The sequence below is a fragment of the Cherax quadricarinatus genome, chromosome 85 (genome assembly GCF_038502225.1).
Source record: "Cherax quadricarinatus isolate ZL_2023a chromosome 85, ASM3850222v1, whole genome shotgun sequence".
Taxonomy (NCBI): domain Eukaryota; kingdom Metazoa; phylum Arthropoda; class Malacostraca; order Decapoda; family Parastacidae; genus Cherax; species Cherax quadricarinatus.
Genome location: NC_091376.1, coordinates 9,508,872 through 9,535,478, shown reverse-complemented (window position 1 = coordinate 9,535,478; position 26,607 = coordinate 9,508,872). Strand labels below are relative to the sequence as shown.

General features: G+C 39.5%; 1 protein-coding gene across 1 annotated transcript in view; it reads left to right on the top strand.

Annotated features, from left to right (window-relative positions):
- LOC128703151 (decapping and exoribonuclease protein) overlaps window positions 1-26,211 on the top strand; it is a 31,638-nt gene extending 5,427 nt beyond the window's left edge. The window contains exons 3-8 of the mRNA XM_053797718.2: window positions 1,146-1,297; window positions 3,298-3,390; window positions 5,554-5,681; window positions 13,147-13,357; window positions 15,725-15,860; window positions 22,703-26,211. Of these exons, the coding sequence (XP_053653693.2) occupies window positions 1,146-1,297; window positions 3,298-3,390; window positions 5,554-5,681; window positions 13,147-13,357; window positions 15,725-15,860; window positions 22,703-22,909 (927 nt within the window). The 3' untranslated portion in view covers window positions 22,910-26,211. The remainder of the gene's footprint in view (window positions 1-1,145; window positions 1,298-3,297; window positions 3,391-5,553; window positions 5,682-13,146; window positions 13,358-15,724; window positions 15,861-22,702) is intronic.
- The last annotated feature ends 396 nt before the right edge of the window (window positions 26,212-26,607 follow it).

The window sequence follows — 26,607 nt, the reverse complement described above, 5'->3', positions numbered from 1 at the left end:
CACCTGAACATACTTCTGGAGTGAAAAAATATCGTTAACCGGGGGTCCACTGTATACTATACAGTATATATCTACTGAACAGTACATATACATATAGTATATAAGAAACATTGCACCCAGTTCTCTAGGCAGTACTGGTAGTATAGATACATCACACCCACCTCAGTGTTTAGTATATTCTTAGTACAGTAATCATCCAGTTTACTGACTCAACTAAATGGAATTATTTGGTAAACTTTCCTCCTTCCAAGCTTTTTATTTATACCAAGGAAGAAGTTGCCTGAGAGTCACTTTCTTTAGGTGGATACCAGGAAGACACCAGACACCTGGGCTTTCACATTAATAAAGAAATGAACACTATTTCAGTTAATTTGCTGCATTTGCTTGAGCTCAGTCAGGCCAGATAATATTGTTATTTCACTGCACCAAAAAGTGTAAGGCAAAGGTGCTTAACCTTTTTATGATTACAGATCCTCAGTGGATTGCCCTGTATGCCCTTGTAGTCTTAAGTTAGGCTAAAACTTGCCAGAAATGCTCTGCATAACTACGGCCTTTCAAAATGTACTCAAGTGACTGTAGAAATCATTATCATCTTCACCAGTGCTGTTAGATACCAGTATGACTTCGAAGGATGTCAATAGCTTGGTTTTACTTTACATATGGATAGCTAGCAACAGAACAGCTGATAGTTTATTCTCATCTAACAACAAGTTTTTTTTTAAATTGTTCAAAGATCGAGTCCCATACCCCCATTATTTGGTTCCCATACCCTAAGGGGAGTGAATATCCCTGCTTAAGAACCCCTGGACTGTAAGGTAAAGCAGATATAGAACACAGTTTGGTGAATTTGATTGGTTTTTTAACCTCTTTTGGCTTAAAACAACCCACAACTTGCATTTGGTGGCCCAGTAGGATGGCGTGCTGAATGTATTCGGTCTATTTCAGGCTCCATAAATATAAAATTTACTAATTTCAATTACAGTATTGCATCCCCCACACAGAACTGGATTATACTTAATAATTATGCATACAATAATTCTTCTTCTTTACAAAATGTAAAGACAAATCATTGCATTATGTATTTGTTCTATATTTTTTGTTATTAACATTAATTTTTGTATTTTTATTACCAAATGATATATCAGGTGAATTATGATCTTAATGTGGCCCTGGATAAAGCAAACCGAAAATTGTTTGAAGAAACTAAAAATGAGAAACTTGACCGATTGTTAGAGTGGATTCTCCTCAACTCCTTCAAGTTTCACACGAGAGAGTCTACTGGCAAACCACTAAAATGGTAAGCTTTAAAATGAATTTTCTATTTTTTGAAACTGTATTTCCATGAAAGTTAAAAGTATAGTTGTGGGGGGACTTCTGTATTTTTAAAAAAATTAACTTTGTACTGATTTTTGATGTATTATTCCTGTGCTAAGTGTAATAAAAATAATTCCCTCTTGATGGCCTTTTCTTCACTTTAAAAGTTTCATTACATCATTATTAAAACTGCTATTTCAGTTATCATTTTTGTACATTTAAGAAATCCTTTTTTTTTTTTTTTCAACAAGTTGGTCGTCTCCCACCGAGGCAGGGTGACCCAAAAAAGAAAGAAAATCCCCAAAAAGAAAATACTTTCATCATCATTCAACACTTTCACCACACTCACACATTATCACTGCTTTTGCAGAGGTGTTCAGAATACAACAGTTTAGAAGCATATTCGTATAAAGATACACAACATACCCCTCCAAACTGCCAATATCCCAAACCCCTCCTTTAAAGTGCAGGCATTGTACTTCCCATTTCCAGGACTCAAGTCCGACTATAAGAAAATAACCGGTTTCCCTGAATCCCTTCACTAAATATTACCCTGCTCACACTCCAACAGATCGTCAGGTCCCAAGTATCATTCGTCTCCATTCACTCCTATCTAACACACTCATGCACGCTTGCTGGAAGTCCAAGCCCCTCGCCCACAAAACCTCCTTTACCCCCTCTTTCCAACCCTTTCGAGGATGACCCCTACCCCTCTTTCCTTCCCCTATAGATTTATATGCTTTCCATGTCATTCTACTTTGATCCATTCTCTCTAAATGACCAAACCACCTCAACAACCCCTCTTCTGCCCTCTGACTAATGCTTTTATTAACTCCACACCTTCTCCTAATTTCCACACTCCGAATTTTCTGCATAATATTTACACCACACATTGCCCTTAGACAGGACATCTCCACTGTCTCCAACCGTCTCCTTGCTGCTGCATTTACCACCCAAGCTTCACATCCATATAAGAGTGTTGGTACTACTATACTTTCATACATTCCCTTCTTTGCCTCCATATATAACGTTTTTTGACTCCACATATACCTCAACGCACCACTCACCTTTTTTCCCTCATCAATTCTATGATTAACCTCATCCTTCATAAATCCATCCGCCGACACGTCAACTCCCAAGTATCTGAAAACATTCACTTCTTCCATACTCCAAATCCTATTATGTATATATAATCTGTCTAGTTCTTGAATAGTCTTTAAGCACTAAGATTAGTTTGCCCTAAATGCACTGCATGCTAGTGGCTTTTGTTTTTGTTTTTTCTTGTAACTAAAAATATTTTATTACTTGTAAACTATATTATCTGTGTGCTGCATAAAAAAAATATAAATTTGATTTTGAATTTGAATCTTAGTACAAATGCAATCAGTATTGGATATCCATATTAAAAAATTTTAACTCAGAATTTACATTAACTTTATTTTGATGTTTTTGAAATGAATGTTAGTCTGTGATAGTCTTGTTATAGTTGATCTTCACAAGAATTTATTATTACCTATGTAGGGTGACTTGTGGCTTGGTTAGCAGTGCACTCAGCTTACAAGCTGAGTGTCCATGGTTCGATCCCCTGACATGGGTGAACATGTTGGGCATGTTTCCTTACACCTGCTACTCATGTTCTAGTAATAAGTAGGTACCTGGTTGTTAGTTGAATGGTGTGGGTCACATCCTGAGGGTGATAGTATATCTCAGATAGCGCTGGGCTTTGAAATGATCTGAGGTAGGATAATGGCTCTTAACCAGTAAAACTGACTAAAAATGAAAAGGCATAGTACTGGGACAACTGGAGTGGATCAGTGTGGTCCTACCCCAATCCACAATAGAATTTATTGTCTCCACAACACTGTGGAGACAGTAAATTCCATTGCCAGTCCTTACAATAAAATTTATTCCTATATTGTCAAAATGAATGTTGTACATTTTTGTATAATTAAAATGTAATAACATTTATATTCGTACTCTAAGTCTTTCAACAGATTTCATCTGCTTTAGGGGGCTGCTGACACAGCTACTCTGCACTCCATATGAAAATGAAGGCTGGATTGTATGTGCAACAAAGTATGTACTCTTGTACTGTATCAGTATCTTAATTTTAAAGGAGTTTAATGCTTCTGAAATGAAGGACAAATGTACCATGTAATAACTTGATAGTAACATCTCTGAATTTTTCTGCTATAACAACCAATGAGCTCACAATATAAAATATATAAAGACTGCTGAATTAGTATAGGTTTTAAATGATTTGCTCTTGTAGATCCAATGCACATATACCACGTAATATTTATGAAGGGATTCAGGGAAACCGGCAGGCCGGACTTGAGTCCTGGAGATGGGAAGTACAGTGCCTGCACTCTGAAGGAGGGGTGTTAATGTTGCAGTTTAAAAACTGTAGTGTAAAGCACCCTTCTGGCAAGACAGTGATGGAGTGAATGATGGTGAAAGTTTTTCTTTTTCGGGCCACCCTGCCTTGGTGGGAATCGGCCAGTGTGATAATAAAAAAAAATAAACATCATTATAGCACTGGCATCCAGCACATATCCTGGAAAATTCCTAAAATAGTGGGCATTCCTTCAGAAACGCATTACTATGTGTACCCCAAACAGTATTACTGTACAACTCTAATCCTTACCTCCCTTATAGTATATGTACATTGGATCTACAGCAGCAAATCATTGGAAACCTATAGTAATTCAGCAGTCAGATTTTAGGCAGCACACAGCCTCACGATTCAAGCTCATATTTACAAAACATCCATACTTACTACTATGCCTACTGTATATACAGGACAGCCAATAATAATAGTCTCTCATTGCTTGTCAATGTACTTGTTTAACGACCACTCGGATTTTCGACCTGCTCTCTAACCAGTATGCATTCCTAAGTAATGTATATTAGAGTTGAGATGTTTATTCAATACACTACTGTATAAACATTTAAAAATATACTTAAAATGTTATAAATGGTGCAAAGGTGACATTAAAGCAATATCTCACAATGGGTGACACAAGCCCATTTCCAGTATAGTATGCTCCTCGCTTAACGACCAGTACGTTTACTGACGTACTCTTAGAAATGGAACTCCATCATTAAGTGAGGAGAGACTGTATTAGTGTCTAAAAGTTCCCTGGCTCTAGCTCCTTCAAAAATAATTGAAAAGTACCTAAGTGTGGCCACTTTTCCGTTCCTCAAGACTAACCAGTACAGTGGACCCCCGCATAACGATTACCTCCGAATGTGACCAGTTATGTAAGTGTATTTATGTAAGTGCGTTTGTACGTGTATGTTTGGGGGTCTGAAATGGACTAATCTACTTCACAATATTTCTTATGGGAACAAATTCGGTCAGTACTGGCACCTGAACATACTTCTGGAGTGAAAAAATATCGTTAACCGGGGGTCCACTGTTTTATATTATGGCATTGGGAGGGAGGGTGGGTGAATCACACTAAGTCTCTACCATCCACAGCTAACTGTCTTTTCCCTCAACCAACTAATAACATGTACTAGACGTGGATAACTGTCGACTAATATACCCTAAATAATATCTAAAGTTCTTAACAAATCTCTACCAAACATTTCAATTCTTATGGAAGAAAATGCAATAAAATGTGTGATTGCAAATATGAAAAAATACCACAGTGAAAATAGGAAATAAAACCTGATCGCTTTCATGTGCTTACAAACATGAAAAGTGTGTGTAAGCACATGAAAGCGCTCAGGTTTTATTTCCCATTTTCACTGGTATTTTTTCATCTCGATTCTTTTGTAATTGTTGGGGGTGAGTACAGGAGGACCCCCATATCTGCAGGTACAGTATCTGCAGTTTCAGTTATTCACTGATTACCCTGGCTTGAAAATAACCTTAATTTTGCTTAATAATGGCCTCAAAGTGCAAGATGGTGGAAATTCTTCAAAGCCTAAGAAAAGCTGTGAAGTGCTTCCCATCAATGAAAAAGTGATAATTCTCCACTTATTGTGCTTAATTTATCAATTAAAATTTATAATAGGTATGCATATAAACGAAAGACTTATATAAATAGGGTTCACTATTATCCATGGTTTCGGTAGCTATGGCAGGTCCTTGGAATGGATTCCCTGTGGATATGGGGGTCCTACTGTACAATCTGCCTAGAATGAGCAAGAAAGTCTACTGCAATTCTTCTTATTCTTATCTAAAGTCTTTGGCATTTGTATGTATTAACCACAAATTTCATTTTCCAGGTTCCGTAACACTATATATTTATGTGCCTATGACACCCCTGAGAAACAAACAGACCGAGAGAATGAGACAGAGATGCAAAAAAGAATGTCAGCTTGGGGATACAAATTTGAGCATTATATGACAGATGGTATGTTTTATAGGACTTTCCTGTTTAATATTAAGAATAATGGAATTCTTAAATTTCAAGCAAGAATGAAGGAATTCTTAATTTTTGATCTGAAGATTTTGCAATAATTCTTTCTCATCTGATAGAAGGGCAAAGCTTTGCAATCTTTCTTGACCTTAAGGATTTTTAGAGAAAGTTTAAATTACTGGTAGTTTCAAAACTGAGAACTATTGAAAGCATTAAGATTTATTCAAGAGAGGCAAGTTAATTCACCATAAGCCTTTTCCAAGTCATTCAGCTTTGAAAAGCTCCAGAGTTCCATTTTATTTTAATGTTTGACTTCTTTTGCTGAGTTGTGATTTGTCAAAAAAGATGCAAATTTTTATAGAGTATTTGTACTTCAGTTATTGAAAAGTAAGTGAGAAATGCACTTTTTGCAAGTATATCTTTATTGAAATATTTTGTCCAGGATTGAACTTGATAAATATCCTGTTTGAACACACCACAGGATATTTCCTACTCCCACTTGGCAGTAAGCCTATGAGAGGCTTTCTCTCATCCTTTGTGTAAACAACTACCCACGCTCCCAATTGCTGTCTCTGGAAAATGAAAATAAAAATGAAGTTTCATTAAAAAATAAAAAGCTAAGAATAGTTACAAATAAAAAGTAATATGTAGTAGAATCTACGAATTGGAAAGCCACTGATTATGCAGACAATCAAAAAATCTGTATCATCAGAACTTAAAATTAAAAAATTCCATGTAAGGTTTAGATTGCATCTTCATGTAGTGAGTTCCTTATTTTAGGGCCTTTACTTGCATAGTTTTGGTCACATTGTATGTCAGCAATGCCTCATGTCTTGTCTGTGTCATGTTGCAGCTCTTCAGAAAAGGTTTAAACATTGGGTCAGTGTTTGAATTGAGTGTTCTGTATACAATATATGATATGTAATATAGTGAGAGTATATGAGAGTATATAGTTTTACCAATGCTCTTATATGGGTGTGAAGCATGGGTGATGAATGTTGCAGCGAGGAGAAGGCTGGAGGCAGTGGAGATGTCATGTCTGAGGGCAATGTGTGGTGTGAATATAATGCAGAGAATTCGTAGTTTGGAAGTTAGGAGGAGGTGCGGGATTACCAAAACTGTTGTCCAGAGGGCTGAGGAAGGGTTGTTGAGGTGGTTCGGACATGTAGAGAGAATGGAGCGAAACAGAATGACTTCAAGAGTGTATCAGTCTGTAGTGGAAGGAAGGCGGGGTAGGGGTCGGCCTAGGAAAGGTTGGAGGGAGGGGGTAAAGGAGGTTTTGTGTGCGAGGGGCTTGGACTTCCAGCAGGCATGCGTGAGCGTGTTTGATAGGAGTGAATGGAGACAAATGGTTTTTAATACTTGACGTGCTGTTGGAGTGTGAGCAAAGTAACATTTATGAAGGGATTCAGGGAAACCGGCAGGCTGGACTTGAGTCCTGGAGATGGGAAGTACAGTGCCTGCACTCTGAAGGAGGGGTGTTAATGTTGCAGTTTAAAAACTGTAGTGTAAAGCACCCTTCTGGCAAGACAGTGATGGAGTGAATGATGGTGAAAGTTTTTCTTTTTCGGGCCACCCTGCCTTGGTGGGAATCGGCCAGTGTGATAATAAAAAAAATAAATAAAAAAAAATACTATAGTGAGTGTGGATATTTTGCATGTTGAATAGATTTAAACTTAAATAGGAGACAGGATGAGTATTGTCTCCAACTTGATTGAGTGGTTATTCTAGCAGCCAATTTGAGTAATGAAGGTTTAAAGTGATTTGCTGTTGTAGATCCCCATGTGCAAATACTATTAGTGAGATGAGGTTAACAATGTTTGTGGCACATAGTAGCTTGTTTTGAAAGTATGCCCATTGTTTGGATATTTTCTTAGACATGAGTTAGATGTGAGTAGGTAGTAGGTTGGTAGACAGCAACTGCCCAGGGAGGTACTACCATCCTGCCAAGTGAGTGTAAAATGATTGTAGGATTGCTGGTATCTTTTCTCTGTCTCATAAACATGCAAGATTTCAGGTAAGTCTTACTACTTCTACTTACACTTAAGTCACACTACACTTGCATGTCTTCTTCTTCTTTCAACACACCGGCCGTATCCCACCGAGGCGGGGTGGCCCAAAAGGAAAAACGAAAGTTTCTCCTTTTACATTTAGTAATATATACAGGAGAAGAGGTTACTAGCCCCTTGCTCCCTACACTTGCATGTACAAGCATATATGTACACACCCCTCTGTGTTTTCTTCTATTTTCTTACTAGTTCTTGTTCTGGTTTATTTCCTCTTATCTCCATGGGGAAGTGGATCAGAATTCTTCCTCTGTAAGCCGTGCATGTCATAAGAGGTGCCTAGCAAGGGGCTAATAACCCCTTCTCCTATATACATTACTAAAGTTAAAAGGAGAAACTTTTGTTTTTCTTTTTGGGCCACCCTGCCTCTGTGGGATATGGCTGGTTTGTTGAAAGAAGAAAAAGAAGAAAGAGTTAAATGTGTGTTGAATTTAAGTTTGTTATACAAGTATATACCATAGGAGGTAGGTTACTGAAAGCAGTGAAGAGTTTTTACCAGGATAGTGAGGCTCAGGTTAGAATATGTAGGAGAGAGGGAAATTATTTCCCAGTAAAAGTAGGCCTTAGACAAGGATGTGTGATGTCACCGTGGTTGTTCAATATATTTATAGATGGGGTTGTAAGAGAAGTGACTGCGAGGATCTTGGCAAGAGGTGTGGAGTTAAAAGATAAAGAATCAAACACAAAGTGGGAGTTGTCACAGTTGCTCTATGCTGATGACACTGCTTCTGGGAGATTCTGAAGAAAAGTTGCAGAGATTGGGGGATGAGTTTGGTAGGGTATGTAAGAGAAGAAAATTAAAAGTGAATATAGGAAAGAGTAAGGTTATGAGGATAACAAAAAGATAAGGTGATGAAAGATTGGATATCAGATTGGAGGGAGAGAGTATGGAGGAGGTGAATGTATTCAGATATTTAGGAGTGGACGTGTCAGCAGATGGGTCTATGAAGGATGAGGTGAACCATAGAATTGATGAGGGAAAAAGGGTGAGTGGTTCACTTACGAGCCTGTGGAGACAAAGAACTTTGTCCATGGAAGCAAAGAGGGGAATGTATGAGAGTATAGTTGTACCAACACTCTTGTATGGGTGTGAAGCATGGATGATGAATGTTGCAATGAGGAGAAGGCTGGAAGCAGTGGAGATGTCATGTCTGAGGGCAATGTATGGTGTGAATATAATGCAGAGAATTCGTAGTTTGGAAATTAGGAGAAGGTGTGGGATTACTAAAACTATTATCCAGAGGGCTGAGGAGGGGTTGTTGAGGTGGTTCAGATATGTAGAGAGAATGGAACAAAACAGAATGACTTCGAGAGTGTATAAATCAGTAGTGGAGGGAAGGCGGGGTAGGGGTTGGCCTAGAAAGGGTTGGAGGGAGGGGGTAAAGGAGGTTTTGTGTGCAAGGGGCTTGGACTTCCAGCAAGCGTGAGTGAGAGTATTTGATAGGAGTGAATGGAGACAAATGGTTTTTAATACTTGACGTGCTGTTGGAGTGTGAGCAAAGTAACATTTATGAAGGGATTCAGGGAAACCAGCAGGCCGGACTTGAGTCCTGGAGATAGGAAGTACAGTGTCTGCATTCTGAAGAAGGGGTGTTAATGTTGCAGTTTTATAACTGTAGTGTAAAGCACCCCTCTGGCAAGACAGTGATGGAGTGAATGGTGATGAAAGTTTTTCTTTTTCGGCCCACCCTGCCTTGGTGGGAATCGGCAGATTTTTTTTTTTTTTTCAACAAGTCGGCCGTCTCCCACCAAGGCAGGGTGACCCAAAAAAGAAAGAAAATCCCCCCCCCCCCCAAAAAAATACTTTCATCATCATTCAACACTTTTACCTCACTCACACATAATCACTGTTTTTGCAGAGGTGCTCAGAACACAACGGTTTAAAAGCATATACGTATGAAGATACACAACATGTCCCTCCAAACTGCCAATATCCCGAACCCCTCCTTTAGAGTGCAGGCATTGTAATTCCCATTCCCAGGACTCAAGTCCAGCTGTATAAAAATAACCGGTTTCCCTGAATCCCTTCATTAAATATTACCCTACTCACACTCCAACAGATCGTCAGGTCCCAAATACCATTCGTCTCCATTCACTCCCATTGAACACTCTCACGCATTCCTGCTGGAAGTCCAAGCCCCTCGCCCACAAAACCTCCCTTACCCCTTCCTTCCAACCTTTTCGAGGACAACCCCTACCCCGCCTTCCTTCCCCTACAGATTTAAACGCTCTCCATGTCATTCTACTTTGATCCATTCTCTCTAAATGACAAAACCACCTCAACAACCCCTCTTCAGCCCTCTGACTAATACTTTTATTAACTCCACACCTTCTAATTTCCACACTCCAAATTTTCTGCATAATATTTACACCACACATTGTCCTTAGACAGGACATCTCCACTGCCTCCAAACGCCTCCTCGCTGCTGCATTCACAACCCAAGCTTCACACCCATATAAGAGTGTTGGTACTACTATACTTTTATACATTCCCTTCTTTGCCTCCATAGATAACATTTTTTGTCTCCACATATACCTCAACGCACAACTCACCTTTTTTCCCTCGTCAATTCTATGATTAACCTCATCCTTCATAAATCCATCCACAGACACGTCAACTCCCAATTATCTGAAAACATTCACTTCTTCCGTACTCCTCCTCCCCAATTGATATCCAATTTTTCTTTATCTAAATCAATTGATACCCTCATAAATAACCTACCCAGGTAGTAGGTTGGTAAACAGCAACCGCCCAGGGAGGTACTACCATCCTGCCAAGTGAGTGTACAACGAAAACCTGTAATTGTTTTACATGATGGCAGGATTGCTGGTGTCTTTTGTCTGTCTCATAAACATGCAAGATTTCAGGTATGTCTTGCTACTTCTACTTGCACTTAGGTCACACTACACATACATGTACAAGCATATATATACACACCCCTCTGGGTATTCTTCTATTTTCTTTCTAGTTCTTGTTCTTGTTTATTTCCTTTTATCTCCATGGGGAAGTGGAACAGATTCTTCCTCCGTAAGCCATGCATGTTGTAAGTGGTAACTAAAATGCCGGGAGCAAGGGGCTAGTAACCCCTTCTCCCGTATAAATTACTAAATTTAAAAGAGAAACTTTTGTTTTTCTTTTTGGGCCACCCTGCCTTGGTGGGATACGACCGGTGTGTTGAAAGAAAGAAGATAACCTAGGAATGTTCCCTAATCATGCCTTTCGATGCATGTATTATTTGTTTATATTAGTCCTGTGTAGTAGGTTGGTAGACAGCAACCACCCAGGGAGGTACTACCATCCTGCCAAGTGAGTGTAAAACAGAAGGCTGTAATTGTTTTAAATGCTGGTAGGATTGCTGGTATCTGTTCTCTGTCTCATAAACATGCAAGATTTCAGGTACGTCTTGCTACTTCTACCTAAACTTAGGTCACACTACACATACATGTACAAGCCTGTATATACACACCCCTCTGGGTTTTCTTCTATTTTCTTACTTGTTCATGTTTATTTCCTCTTATCCCCATGGGGAAGTGGAACAGAATTCTTCCTCCATAAGCCATGCATGTCATAAGAGGCGACAAAAATGGTGGGAGCAAGGGGCTAGTAATCCCTTCTGCTTTATAAATTACTAAATTTAAAAAGAGAAACTCTTGTTTTTCTTTTTGGGCCACCCTGTCTCCGGTTTGTTGAAAGATTTAAATTAGTATATTTTAGTAGTGGTAGGTTGGTAGACAGCAAACACCCAGGGAGGTACTCCTGTCAAATTAGTGTAAGACAGAAACCTACTACATAATGGTAGGAGTGCTGGTGTCTTTTTTCTGTCTAATAACTAGCAAGATAACAGGTTTATCTTGCTACTATTACTTACACTTAGGTCACACTACACATGCATGTAGTACACGTTTATGTATACATACTCATCTGAGTTTTCTTTTATTTTTTCTTAATAGTTCTTGTTCTTATTATTTTCGTTTCATATCCATGGGGACGTGGAATAAGAATCTTTCCTCCATAAGCCATGCATGTTGTAAAAGTCAACTAAATGCCAGGAGCAAGGGCTAGTAACCCCTTTTCCCATATAGCTTACTAAAAATAAAAAGAAGGGTGTGAAGCATGGGTTGTAAATGCTGCAGCAAGGAGGAGGCTGGAGGCAGTGGAAATAATGTGTGTAAGGGCAATGTGTAGTGTAAATATTATACAGAGAATTCGTAGTGTAGAAATTAGGAGTAAGCATGAAGTTAATAAAAGTAATATTCAGAGGGCTGAAGAGGGGTTGTTGAGGTGGTTTGGTCATGAAGGACCTATTCCATCACTCATTCATTAGCTTTTATTGGCTAGAAGAGTGCAGACACAACTATTCCAATGATCTTCCGAACTGCAACATTACCACCCATCCTCAGGAGCAGATCTACTATGAAACTAATGAATCTTAAGTGTCAGGGCTCCTAATCCCAGAGGGGCCCCATATTGCTTAAAAATTTTGGGTCTACTGTATGAGAAGGGGTTGCCATTTTAAGGCCCCAAAAATGTAGGTCCACCTCTGCCCATCTTCAGAGTGCAGGCATTATACCTCCCACCCCAAGTTCAGCTAACCTGCTTTCCTGAATTCTTTTGTAGAAGTTACATTGTTCACACTCCAACAGCATATTCAGCACTGTATGACCCTTGTGGGTTTAGCACTTAGTTTTGATTATAATAATAATAATAATCCAACAGCATGTCATATCTTGTTTCTCATTAATCTTTAATTAGGCTCAGTTTTTGTAGTGAATTCCTGCTACACACTAAATTTAGTATTTGAAAATGATGAATACAATCTCTCATCATGGAGTATATTAAAGGTAGTTTATCTTGATAAACCCCAAAACTGTGGTTTAGTGGCCAACTACAAAGAGCGAATAATGTGAATCAGTATGTGTGTACGTATCTCACAATGCCCCATCTAAGCCGATTTTTCAATTCTTATCAATTTTGATAGCAAGGTAACTGGAGTTTGTCAAACGTTGCTTTCTTACATATTGTTTCTTGTAGTTATTCAATAATTACCAGTACTATACTTGAGTTTTGACTGTGTTTATAATGACTAAAGTTTGGTAATTGCATCTCAAAAGGTATGTGGAAGAAAAAGTGCAGTTGACCATGAAACACTTTTACTCTACCGTAAAAGCAGGATTGGACTTGAGCAATCTTAAGGAAGTTGTTTGTTTACATGACAGAGATGCATCTTTAACAGGACAAAATATTGCTCTTCCCCATGAATAAAATAATCCAACTTTTTACTTGACTTCTCCCATGCTGCCTCAAGAACCACTTTGGCACATTTTAAATGTTGTAGAGATGCTCCAGTTTTACCATTCTTTGTATTTTTAATGTGATATTTTTCTTATTATAGGATGTGACCCATCAGAAGGAGTGGAGGAGAATGAAGAATATTGCTGTGTGGTTCGGTCACGTTTGGATAATCACTCTCTTGTATATGGAGCAGAGGTGGATGGAGCTGATCCTTCCCTGTATAAAACTCCTCATGCTGATCTAAATGCTTTTATAGAGCTGAAAACTAGTAAAGAGCTCATAAGAGATGCAGATCATCGTACTTTACACAAGTAAGACTAAGAAACATTTACGAGAATGCGCTGTTTACTTGGAGAGGATTTCAGGGGTCATTGCCCCCAGGGCTCAGTCTGAGACCAGGCCTCATGGTGGATCAGGGTCTGATCAACCAGGCTGTTACTGCTGGCCACACGCAAACTGATGTACGAACCACAGCCCAGTTGGTCAGGTACTGACTTTAGGTGCCTGTCCAGTGCCTTCGTAAAGACAGCTAGGCATCTGTTGGTAATCCCCCTTGTGTATGCTGGCAGGCAGTTGAACAGTCTTGGGCCCCGGACACTGATTGTGTTGTCTCTCAATGTACTCGTGGTCCCTCTGCTTTTCATCGGGGGAATATTGCATTTCCTGCCAAGTCTTTTGCTTTCATAGGGAGTAATTTTCGTGTGCAGGTTTGATACCAATCCCTCCAGGACCTTCCAAGTATATATTATCATGTATCTCTCTCGCCTGTGTTCCAGCGAATACAGATCAAGGACCTTCAACCATTCCCAGTAATTTAGGTGCCATATCATACTTATGTGTGCTGTGAAAGTTCTCCGTACAATCTCCAGGTCAGCAGTGTCACCAGCCTTGAAGGAGGTCATTAGTGTACAGCAGTATTCCAGCCTAGAGAGCACAAGTGATTTGAAGAGAATCATCATGGATTTGGCATCCCTAGTTTTGAAAGTTCTCATTATCCATTCTATCATTTTCCTAGCAGATGAGGTAGATACATTGTTGTGGTCTTTGAAGGCAAGATTCTCTGACATTATCAGTCCCAGATCTTTCACATTACTTTTTCACACTATTGTATGGTTACAATTTGCTGTATACCCTGATACATTTTTAATTACCTCAAGTTTCCCATATCTGAGTAGTTGAAATTTCTCCTCGTTGAACTTCATATTGTTTTGAGTGGCACATTCAAACATTTGGTTGATGTCTGCCTGGAGTCTTGTGGTGTCTTCGATGGAGGTCACTGTCGTGGTAATCTGGGTGTCATCTACAAAGGAAGACATCTCTGTCTACGTCAGATATGAGGATGAGGAATAGAATGGGAGCGAGTGCTATGCTTGTGGAACAGAGCTTTTCACCCTAGCTGCCTCAGCGTTCACTTTGTTTGCTATTACTCTTTGTGTTCTGTTTGTCAGGAAGTTATGAATCCATCTACCAACTTTTCCTGTTATTCCTTTATCACACATTTTGTGCACTATTACACCATGGTCACACTTGTCGAAAGCTTTTGCAAAGTCTGTGTATACTACATCTGTATTTTGTTTATCCTCTACAGCACCCAAGACCTTGTCTTAGTGGTCCAATAGCTGGAACAGGCAGGAGCGACCTGCTCTAAACCCGTGTTGCCCTGGGTTGTGTAATTGATGAGTATCTAGGTGGTTGGTGATCTTGCTTCTTAGAACCCTCTCAAAGATTTTTATGATATGGGATGTTAGTGTAACCACAATGAATGGTAATAACACCAGATTGTCATTATATAAAATTCCATTTTTAGAATACCATTTCTGGTATTTGAGACCTTACTGTACTGGCAAATATGAAATATAATTAAGCTGCATAATGTAGAAGAATAGCAAGAAGGTTATTTTTAATGGGGTAGCTTTTTCTAATTAACTTACAATTGTTATGAAGTTAATCTAAAGGTCTCATTTATATCTTGTACAAATGTTTGATTCATAACATAAGGTTTATTGTGGATGACAGCCGTCTCCCACTGAGGTATGGTGACCCCAAAAAAGAAAGAAACACATTCACTGTCATTCACACTGTCCTTGCAGAGGTGCCCAGACATGACAGTTTAGATTATAGTCACTCCAAACAGCCAATATCCCGAACCCCTCCTTTAAAGTGCAGTCATTGTACTTTCCACCTCCAGGACCCAAGTCCGGCTAACTGGTTTTCCTGAATCCCTTCACAAAATATTATCCTGTAGGACAGAAATTTTATTTATCCATGGGGAAGTGGAAAAGAATTCTTCCTCCATAAGCCATGCGTGTCATAAGAGACGACTGAAATGCCAGGAGCAAGGTACTGGTAGCCCCTTCTCCTGTATAAATTACTAAATTAAAAATTTTAGGTCACCCTGCCTCAGGGATTCATGTGGTGTGTTGACAAAAATAATTACTAGCTATTTTTTTAACATTTACTGGCCTGTGAGTTTTAGGGCTTGAGCTCCACTCATTTTGTGATTTATTTGCAATCATATTATTGTGATTTCACGAATCATCAAATAATCCTTACTCGTTTTTTATTTCTTGTCATTTTTAAACTCATCATAAGGTCCTTCCTCCATTTTTTGAATTTTAATTTTGCATTTTAAACTCAACAGATATTCTTTACTCTCGTTTTTTCCTTTATTTGATCAGGTTTAAACTCTTGAAATGGTGGAGTCAGTCGAAGTTGGTTGGTATACCACGAGTAGTGTGTGGATTCCGGGATAAGGAGGGCATAGTCCATACACTGAAGATGTTTGATGTTGAGGAAATGCCAGCCATGGCACAGGTGAGTTTGTGCCATATTATACACTATAGTTATCAATGAGCTTTTTTATTGTTAGTATTATCATGAGATTTTTAATTGATCGTGAGTATATTAGCTGGGTGTGAGTATTTCTGTTGTGTGTTTTATTCATTTTTTTAATTCTGCGTATTATAATACTACTACTACAATACTACTGCTACAATATTACCACTACAGTATTACTACTACAGTATTACTACTACAGTATTACTACTACTACTACTACAGTACACGTACTACTGTTACTACATTTACTACTACAATACTACTGTTACTACAATCACTATTACAATACTAATCTACTACAGTACAGTGGACCCCCGCATACCATTGGCATCACATAACGTTAAATCCGCATAGCGATACATTTTATCACTAAAATTTTGCCTCGCATAGCGCTAAAAAACTCGCTTAACGCTATTCATCCGAGATGTGTCTATGTGAGGCCTGTGCCAGCCTCACATGTTCCGCCGGTGGCAATATTTACAAGCCAGCCTCCGCGGTAACATTCAAGCATACAATCGGAGCATTTCGTATTATTACAGCATTTTTTGGTGATTTTATCTGCAAAATAAGTGACCATGGGCCCCAAGAAAGCTTCTAGTGCCAACCCTGTGGTAAAAAGGGTGAGAAATATTATTGAAATACTGTGGTACCATGGTCAACTGCTGATGCTGCTGCTGCTGTAGCACTGTCAGCTGCTGCTGCTGCTGTAGCACCGTCAGCTGCTGCTGCTGCTGTACCACCGTCAGCTGCTGCTGCTGCTGTACCACCGTCAGCTGCTGCTGCTGCTGTAGCACTGTCAGCTGCTGCTGCTGCTGCTGTAGCACTGTTTGCTGCTGCTGCTGCACTGTCACCTGCTGCTGCTGCTGCTGTAGCACTGTCAGCTGCTGCTGCTGCTGTAGCACCATCAGCTGCTGCTGCTGCTGTACCACCGTCAGCTGCTGCTGCTGCTGTAGTACCATCTGCTGCTGCTGTAGCACCGTCTGCTGCTGCTGTAGCACTGTCAGCTGCTGCTGTAGCACTGTCAGCTGCTGCTGCTGCACTGTCAGCTGCTGCTGCTGTAGCACTGTCAGCTGCTGATGCTGCTGTAGCACTCAGCTGCTGCTTCTGCTGTAGCACCATCAGCTGCTGCTGCTGCTGTACCACTGTCAGCTGCTGCTGCTGCTGTAGTACTGTCTGCTGCTGCTGTAGCACCATTTGCTGCTGCTGTAGCACTGTCAGCTGCTGCTGCTGCTGCTGCTGTAGCACCGTTGTTGATGTGGCTTATTGAGAATACCAAGAAACAATTAACCCCAGAGGGTTAGCCACCCAGGATAACCCAAAAAAGTCAGTGTCATCGAAGACTGTCTAACTTATTTCCATTGGGGTCCTTAATCTTGTCTCCCAGGATGCAACCCACACCAGTCGACTAACACCCAGGAGAACAGGAATAAATGCCTGGAACTAGTGCTCATATTGGTGAATTTAAAGCCAGCAAAGGTTGGTTTGAGAGATTTAAGAATCGTAGTGGCATACACAGTGTGACAAGGCATGTTCTGGAAGAAAATGCCAAACAGGACCTACAGTACTCAGGAGGAAAAGGCACTCCCAGGACACAGTGTCTCATCAGTCATTGCTGCATCTTCAATAAAGGTAAGTGTCATTTATTCTTCATTTAGTAGAGTAGTACATGCACAATATATATTGTGCATGTACTACTCTACTATTGTGTATGTATCCTTCTCTTTGTGTGTAAGAAAATGTATATTTCATGTGGTAAAATTTTTTTTTTTCATACTTTTGGGTGTCTTGCATGGATTAATTTGATTTCCATTATTTCTTATGGGGAAAATTCATTCGCATAACGATAATTTCGCATAACAATGAGCGCTCAGGAACGGATTAATATCGTTATGTGGGGGTCCACTGTACTAATATAGTACTAGTACAACACTACTATACTTTTACAATACAACTACAGTTCATCTATTACTACTGCAATACTACTACTACTACAATACTACTATTAACACTACAATACTACTGTTACTACTGCAGTACTATTACTACTACAATACTAATATACTACTACAACACTACTACTATACTATTACAGTACTCCTACAATACTACAATTCAACCAGAGGCATCGCAAGGGTTGGTGTCACGCGGGGCAGAAACTTTGGTGTCACCCGGGGTAGCATCTTTGGTGTCACCCCTATGAAATCCAAAGGCGGGGAGATAGTAGTAGTAAACTCCAGTTACATCACTGCTGCAGTACCAGTGACCTCATGTTTAGCAATGAGAACGTTTAAAGGCCTTAAACCAAACTTTATTAATGATAAAATATATCGTAGTAATATTGAGGAAATATAAACTTAAATACCACTTTTAGTACAGCAACAGATCTTACATTTATTCATCTTCAACAATGAAAAAAAATAAACTTGAAAAATAAAGAAAAACACAAGTTCTGATTTAACCTTGAGTAGAGGTAACATCTCAAAGAATCTGATATTTCATTTCCTTGCCTTCAACCCTGCAAAATTTAACCTTGAGTACAGGTAACATCTCAAAGAATCTGATATTTCATTTCCTTGCCTTCAACCCTGCAAAATTTAACCTTGAGTACAGGTAACATCTCAAAGAATCTGATATTTCATTTCCTTGCCTTCAACCCTGCAAAATTTAACCTTGAGTAGAGGTAACATCTCAAAGAATCTGATATTTCATTTCCTTGCCTTCAACCCTGCAAAATTTAACCTTGAGTAGAGGTAACATCTCAAAGAATCTGATATTTCATTTCCTTGCCTTCAACCCTGCAAAATTTAACCTTGAGTACAGGTAACATCTCAAAGAATCTGATATTTCATTTCCTTGCCTTCAACCCTGCAAAATTTAACCTTGAGTAGAGGTAACATCTCAAAGAATCTGATATTTCATTTCCTTGCCTTCAACCCTGCAAAATTTAACCTTGAGTACAGGTAACATCTCAAAGAATCTGATATTTCATTTCCTTGCCTTCAATTCTGCAAAATTTAACCTTGAGCACAGGTAACATCTCAAAGAATCTGATATTTCATTTCCTTGCTTTCAATCCTGCAAAATCATCCATCACATCATCAAAATTAACGACTTTCCCTGTATAGGCCTATTTGTACTCTGTAATCCTATAATAGGCTATATAGAAACAAAGAATTTTTCTCTTAGGTTGCTGCAGCATGGTTTTGGTCATTAGTGTTACCTTCTTTAGAGGCTCTATGGTGTCACCCCTCAAATGGTGTCACCCGGGGTGCCCCCCCCCTCCCTTACGATGCCTCTGAATTCAACTATTGCTGCTGCAGTACTACTACTACTATTTATTATTTTTATTATCACACTGGCCGATTCCCACCAAGGCAGGGTGGCCCGAAAAAGAAAAACTTTCACCATCATTCACTCCATCACTGTCTTGCCAGAAGGGTGCTTTACACTACAGTTTTTAAACTGCAACATTAACACCCCTCTTTCAGAGTGCACGCACTGTACTTCCCATCTCCAGGACTCAAGTCCGGCCTGCCGGTTTCCCTGAACCCCTTCATAAATGTTACTTTGCTCACACTCCAACAGCACGTCAAGTATTAAAAACCATTCGTCTCCATTCACTCCTATCAAACACGCTCACGCACGCCTGCTGGAAGTCCAAGCCCCTCGCACACAAAACCTCCTTTACCCCCTCCCTCCAACCTTTCCTAGGCCGACCCCTACCCCGCCTTCCTTCCACTACAGACTGATACACTCTTGAAGTCATTCTGTTTCGCTCCATTCTCTCTACATGTCCGAACCACCTCAACAACCCTTCCTCAGCCCTCTGGACAACAGTTTTGGTAATCCCGCACCTCCTCCTAACTTCCAAACTACGAATTCTCTGCATTATATTCACACCACACATTGCCCTCAGACATGACATCTCCACTGCCTCCAGCCTTCTCCTCGCTGCAACATTCATCACCCATGCTTCACACCCATATAAGAGCGTTGGTAAAACTATACTCTCATACATTCCCCTCTTTGCCTCCAAGGACAAAGTTCTTTGTCTCCACAGACTCCTAAGTGCACCACTCACCCTTTTCCCCTCATCAATTCTATGATTCACCTCATCCTTCATAGACCCATCCGCTGACACGTCCACTCCCAAATATCTGAATACATTCACCTCCTCCATACTCTCTCCCTCCAATCTGATATCCAATCTTTCATCACCTAATATTTTTGTTATCCTCATAACCTTACTTTTTCCTGTATTCACTTTTAATTTTCTTCTTTTGCACACCCTACCAAATTCATCCACCAATCTCTGCAACTTCTCTTCAGAATCTCCCAAGAGCACAGTGTCATCAGCAAAGAGCAACTGTGACAACTCCCACTTTATGTGTGATTCTTTATCTTTTAACTCCACGCCTCTTGTCAAGACCCTCGCATTTACTTCTCTTACAACCCCATCTATAAATATATTAAACAACCACGGTGACATCACACATCCTTGTCTAAGGCCTACTTTTACTGGGAAATAATTTCCCTCTTTCCTATGTACTCTAACTTGAGCCTCACTATCCTCGTAAAAACTCTTCACTACTTTCAGTAACCTACCTCCTACACCATACACCTGCAACATCTGCCACATTGCCCCCCTATCCACCCTGTCATACACCTTTTCCAAATCCATAAATGCCACAAAGACCTCTTTAGCCTTATCTAAATACTGTTCACTTATATGTTTCACTGTAAACACCTGGTCCACACACCCCCTACCTTTCCTAAAGCCTCCTTGTTCATCTGCTATCCTATTCTCCGTCTTACTTTTAATTCTTTCAATAATAACTCTACCATACACTTTACCAGGTATACTCAACAGACTTATCCCCGTATAATTTTTGCACTCTCTTTTGTCCCCTTTGCCTTTATACAAAGGAACTATGCATGCTCTCTGCCAATCCCTAGGTACCTTACCCTCTTCCATACATTTATTAAATAATTGCACCAACCACTCCAAAACTATATCCCCACCTGCTTTTAACATTTCTATCTTTATCCCATCAATTCCGGCTGCCTTACCCCCTTTCATTTTACCTACTGCCTCACGAACTTCCCCCACACTCACAACTGGCTCTTCCTCACTCCTACAAGATGTTATTCCTCCTTGCCCTATACACGAAATCACTACTACTACTACTACAATATACATTAACATTGATATCCTTCAAGGGGAGGCTACTCTGATGTTGAAGGGTTCTTGATCCAAGGAATTCAAGCTATGTTTCCCTTCCTTGGATCAAAACTGATTAACTCTCATTCCCTAAGTGTTGTAGGAGATTTATGATCAGATATTAAACAATTTAATTTGTTCTATTATTATTATTCTAGGTAGTAGGTTGGTAGACAGCAACTGCCCAGGGAGGTATTACCACCCTGCCAAGTGAGTGTAAAACTAAAGCCTGTAATTGTTTTACATGATGGTAGGATTGCTGGTGTCCTTTTTTCTGTCTCATAAACATGCAAGATTTTCAGGCAAGTCTTGCTACTTACACTTAGGTCACACTACACATACATGTACAAACGTTTATATACACACCTTGGTTTTCTTGTATTTTCTTTCTAGTTCTTGTTCTTGTTTATTTCCTCTTATCTCCATGGGGAAGTGGAACAGAATTCTTCCTCCGTAAGACATGCCCCTTCTCCTGTATGTATTACTAAATGTAAAAGGAGAAACTTTCGTTTTTCCTTTTGAGCCACCCCGCCTCGGTGGGATACAGCCGGTTTGTTGAAAGAAGAAAGATTATTAATATTATTATTATTATTATTATTATTATTAGGTATCTCTAAGCCCATAAGTATTATACAAAACTTGGGAGTGGGAGGAAATCAGGTTTGATCTGAGGAAGTAGAGGGTAGCTTCAGTTCCCTGGTTCAAGAGCCCTTGAGCATCAGGGTCACCACCATCAAGGTCATCCCAAGAATAGAAGCATAATATAAAAGATCAGATGTTCCTGTATGAGTTTTGTCATATTCTTGTCCAGGTTCACTACTACTGACCAATACTTGTTCCAGGTTAGTACTACTGAGCAGTACTTGTTCCAGGTCAGTACTATTGAACAATACTTGCTCTAGCTCAGTACTATTGAACAGTACTTGTTCCAGGTCAGTACTACTAAACAATACTTGTTCCAGGTCAATACTACTGAACAATACTTGTTCCAGGTCAGTACTACTGAACAATACTTGTTCCAGGTCAGTACTACTGAACAATACTTGTTTTAGGTCAATACTACTGAACAATACTTGTTCTAGCTCAGTACTACTGAATAATACTTGTTCTAGCTCAGTACCATTGAACAATACATGTTCCAGCTCAGTGCTACTGAACAATTCTTGTTCCCACTTAGTGCTACTGAACAACACTTGTTTCAGCTCAGTGCTACTGAACAATACTTGTTCCAGCTCAGTGCTACTGAACAATACTTGTTCCAGGTTGGTGCTTCTGGACAATACTTGTTCCAGGTTGGTGCTTCTGGACAATACTTGTTCCAGGTTGGTGCTACTGAACAATGGGATCTTGCAGTTTTGAAAACAAATTTAAATCAATGCAGTTTCTTCCATTGAGAAGGTAGGAAGGGGGTAACTTAATGCAGGTAAAGGGCTTTTCATCCAAAGTACTGAAGCTACCCTCCCCTTGGCTTAAAAATGATTACCTCAACTTCTCCAGGCACTGTATGACCCCTACAGTTTTAGCCCTTTCCCATAAATATAACCCTGTAGTTTCTTCATGGGCTGCAGAAAATTAAAAGGTAATTTTTTTTCCCAAGGATCACTGGAAGCCAAATATAATGCTGAATTTTGTGAAGACATTCCTGGACTATGTCAAGAGCTGTGTTCAAGTAGACAATCCAAAAGCCGTTTATAAATTTCAGAGAAAGCATAATGGAGACGTTGTGTCTTGTACATATTTAGGACATGATCACGACTGGACGTTTCTGCCAGAATGGTATTTTGAGAAAGTTTTTAAAGGATGAACTTGTTGATTAACTCCCACAGGTTCAGCACATCTAGAGTAATAAGAATACTGAGTAAGAGAGAGAATGCAATTATCTGTCTTTATCATTCTGTAGTAATGGGAGTAGTGGTATGCTTGTAGTGGTATGCTTGTTACATACTTATAAAAGGCTCTTGATCCAAGAAAGTTAAGTAACCCTCCCCTTGGCTAAATCCTGATTAATTCCCATTTCTCAGGGACTGCATAATACCAGTTAATTTTGCATTTCCCATCAGTAAATACAATGCCCTTGTTATATTTGTCAAAATTTTCTGATTTTTTTTTTCCAACATGCTGATCGTCTCCCACCAAGGAACGGTGACCCCCCCAAAAAAAAAAAAAAACACTTTCACCATCATTTACATTATCACTGTCTTTGCAGAGGCGCATAGCTACGACAGTTTAGATGTTACTCTAAACAGCAGATATCCCAAATCCCTCCTTTAATGTGCAGGCATTGTACTTCCCACCTCCAGGACTCAAGTCCAATTAACCAGTTTTCCTGAATCCCTTCATGAAATATTACCCTGCACTAATTACTGTATTTCTCAGCTTATAAGATGCAGCTTATAAGCCATATAACATTGCCTATTAATATACTCAGTTCTCTTGTACTCACTGTAACTCATCTAATGACCATTTAATGTTATAGCCTTAATCTTAAGTTAATTTTAAGTTTACCCGAAATGCTCTGCATACATGGGGCTTTTGGGATGTACACTCAACTATTATATTCCTTTGTATAACCATATAGTATCGTCAAAATAATGGCTCGGCATTGGACGTAACTGGGAGAGCTACAGCCCACCCCACACCCCAGACTTATAGCTCCTGTCACTGACCTTCAGTTTATAGGATGCAGGGTGGTTTTTGGAGACATTTTATGGGAAAAAATGCGTCTAATAAGCCTGAAATATGGTACCTTGTACACCTACCGTCCGACTTACGACCGAGTTCGGTTCCGAGAAACCGGTCGTAAGTCGAAATGGTCGTAAGTCGAACTTTACTACTGAATATCAACAAAACATTTTTGTAATGACTTTATTTTATTGTTTTATTTTGGTATTTCATGTTTTACTTTACTTTTTATGTTGTTAGTACTGTATTTTATACTGTAAGGTTTAGGATAAACACTGTGTACAATACAAATAGTTGTTTATTTCCCAGAAATTTGGCATAAAAAACACGGTTGTAAGTCGAGCAGGTCGTAAGTCGGATGGTAGGTGTATTCAGTTGCATTATTCTACCACTATGTGAAGATACTTGTGTACAAAAACTTTTCGGTCACTTCTTTCCAGTTTAGAGTTGTGGCACAATATTAGCAGTGCAAAGTAATTTGTAATTAGTACAGTGATGCCTTCATTTAGGAGGGGTTATATTTAACATACATTTTCCAATTTGGTGTCTGTTAAGTGAGCCATGTCATTGCCTGTCATATATATTTGTCAGTATTGTTAAGTGTGGTGTTAAGAGGAGGGTTGGAAGTCCTCACCATTCCTCAGGAGTTATTTGCTTCTTGGGGATGGCATGATACAAGTTTTTTTGCCAATACCAATACTGATGTCATTAAAATTACATGATACTAAAATTAATACTGATATCAAAATTAGGTGATTATCACTGATACTGGTACTGATACCATGAAAATTAGATATCGACTGACACCAGTACATTGGCAGACTCCTATTGATTAATAAGTGTGGGTGAGGCTTATTCATTTGACTACCAGTTAGTACAGTCCTCCATCACCACCACTTTTCTCAGTCAACAGTCCTATGAAGAAAGGTTGAGGGAAATCAGCCTGACAACACTGGAGGACAGGAGGGATAGGGAAGACATGATAACAACATGCAAAATACTACGTGGAATAGACAGGGTGGACAGAGACAATTTGTTCCACAGAGGGGACACAGAAACAAGGGGTCACTCTTGGAAGCTGAAGACTCAGATGAGCCACAGGAATGTTAGGAAGCATTTCTTCAGTCACAGTGTGGTCAGGAAGTGGAACAGTCTGGCAAGCGAAGTAGTGGAGGCAGAAACCATACATAGCTTTAAGATGAGGTATGATAAATCTCATAGAGCAGGGAGAGAGAGGACCTAGTAGCATTCAGTGAAGAGGCAGGGCCAGGAGCTGAGTCTTGACCCCTGCAACTACAATTAGATAAGTACAGGCTCAAGTGGCAAGAGACATTTGAGGCTGTGGACTCTTACATTTAAACTACATAATTGACTTGGCCCACACAAGTGGAGTTAGTATTTGAATAAATGGTCTAGAAAACCAACAAGTTGATAAATTGGACACTTTTGCATCACTTGGGTATCTATATTTTGGAAACATTTCACTAGCCAGTTGCTTCTTCAGTCCAATGCATAGAAATGATGGAAGATGAGGAGTAGTAGTTTGAGGTAATCAGTCCCTCAGTCTGGAGTCGATGCGTTCAATCCATCAGTCTTGATAAGAAGTCTACATATTCGTGAAGATGCAAAAGTGGATAAGTCTTCTTACTCCCCATTGGCTTCATCAGACACCTTAAAATTTAACTAACTCCGACCCCTCCTAATTCTAGGACTGGCTTACCATGGGTTTGTATCATTGGTTCTGTGAGTCTGTAAAGTTGGTCATGTCTGAACTGTCTACTGCTTTTGGAATTTAGCAGCTGTGGGGTGACATGGAAGTCATGTGTGGATTTAGAAAATACACATTTTTACATTCATGTGGAGGTGGGGTGGTATTAAACACCTAGGGGTCAGGTATGGCCTGGGGAAAATGAGAGGAAATTAAGATTGATTTGAGAACAGATCCAGTTCCTTGGATCAAGACAACTTCCTTGAGAGGGGAAAATTCAGCGATTTTTAATTTTATGGTAGATACATAGAGGTCATATATTGGCTTAAAAAGACATGCTAGCAAACTCTAAGATGTATTAGAAAACATTTTGATCCCAGGGCCTTAATCAGTTATAACCTACAGTAGAAAGAAGTGATGAAGGTCCCAGGACCAAAACCTTTTCTAATACACTCCAGTGTTGCTCTAGTGTCTTTTTAAACAATTTATAAGTATCAGTTATCAAGGTATATACCAGGTCATACAGTGCCAGGAGAATGGGAGGCAATCAGGTTTGATCGAAGAAAAGGGAAGATAGTTCCAGTTCCTTAGATCAAGAGCTCTTCCCTATGAGAGTTGTTATTTGTCATTTGTGTAACTTTGCAGTACAATATATCATATGTACAGATTTATGGAATTGTGTTGTGATAAGAACATTAATAAAAAACATCATTTTACTCATTTTTTAATTTTGTTTCCCCCTTAAGGGAGGTGCTTTTGACACCAGTGATGGCCTCTTGATCTTACACTTAATTCATATACATATTTTATTTTAAAACATGAGATATTTGTCAACAGCATGTCCTACTTTGGAAATACAAGCAACCATGGCTCTCATTCCTAGAGATTTGCCCATTATGGAACAATTGGTAGTCAGTCCCTCTGCTTGGCAAAGGGATTCTTTATCTAAGGAATTATATCTCTTGTCTCCTTTGTTAGACTGATTGTAATTACCCACTCCCCAAATTTCTCCCCCTCTCCATTTGATCTCATTGGAGAATTTTTTTTTTTTTTTTCTCAACAAGTCGGCCGTCTCCCACCAAGGCAGGGTGACCCAAAAAGGAAGGAAAATC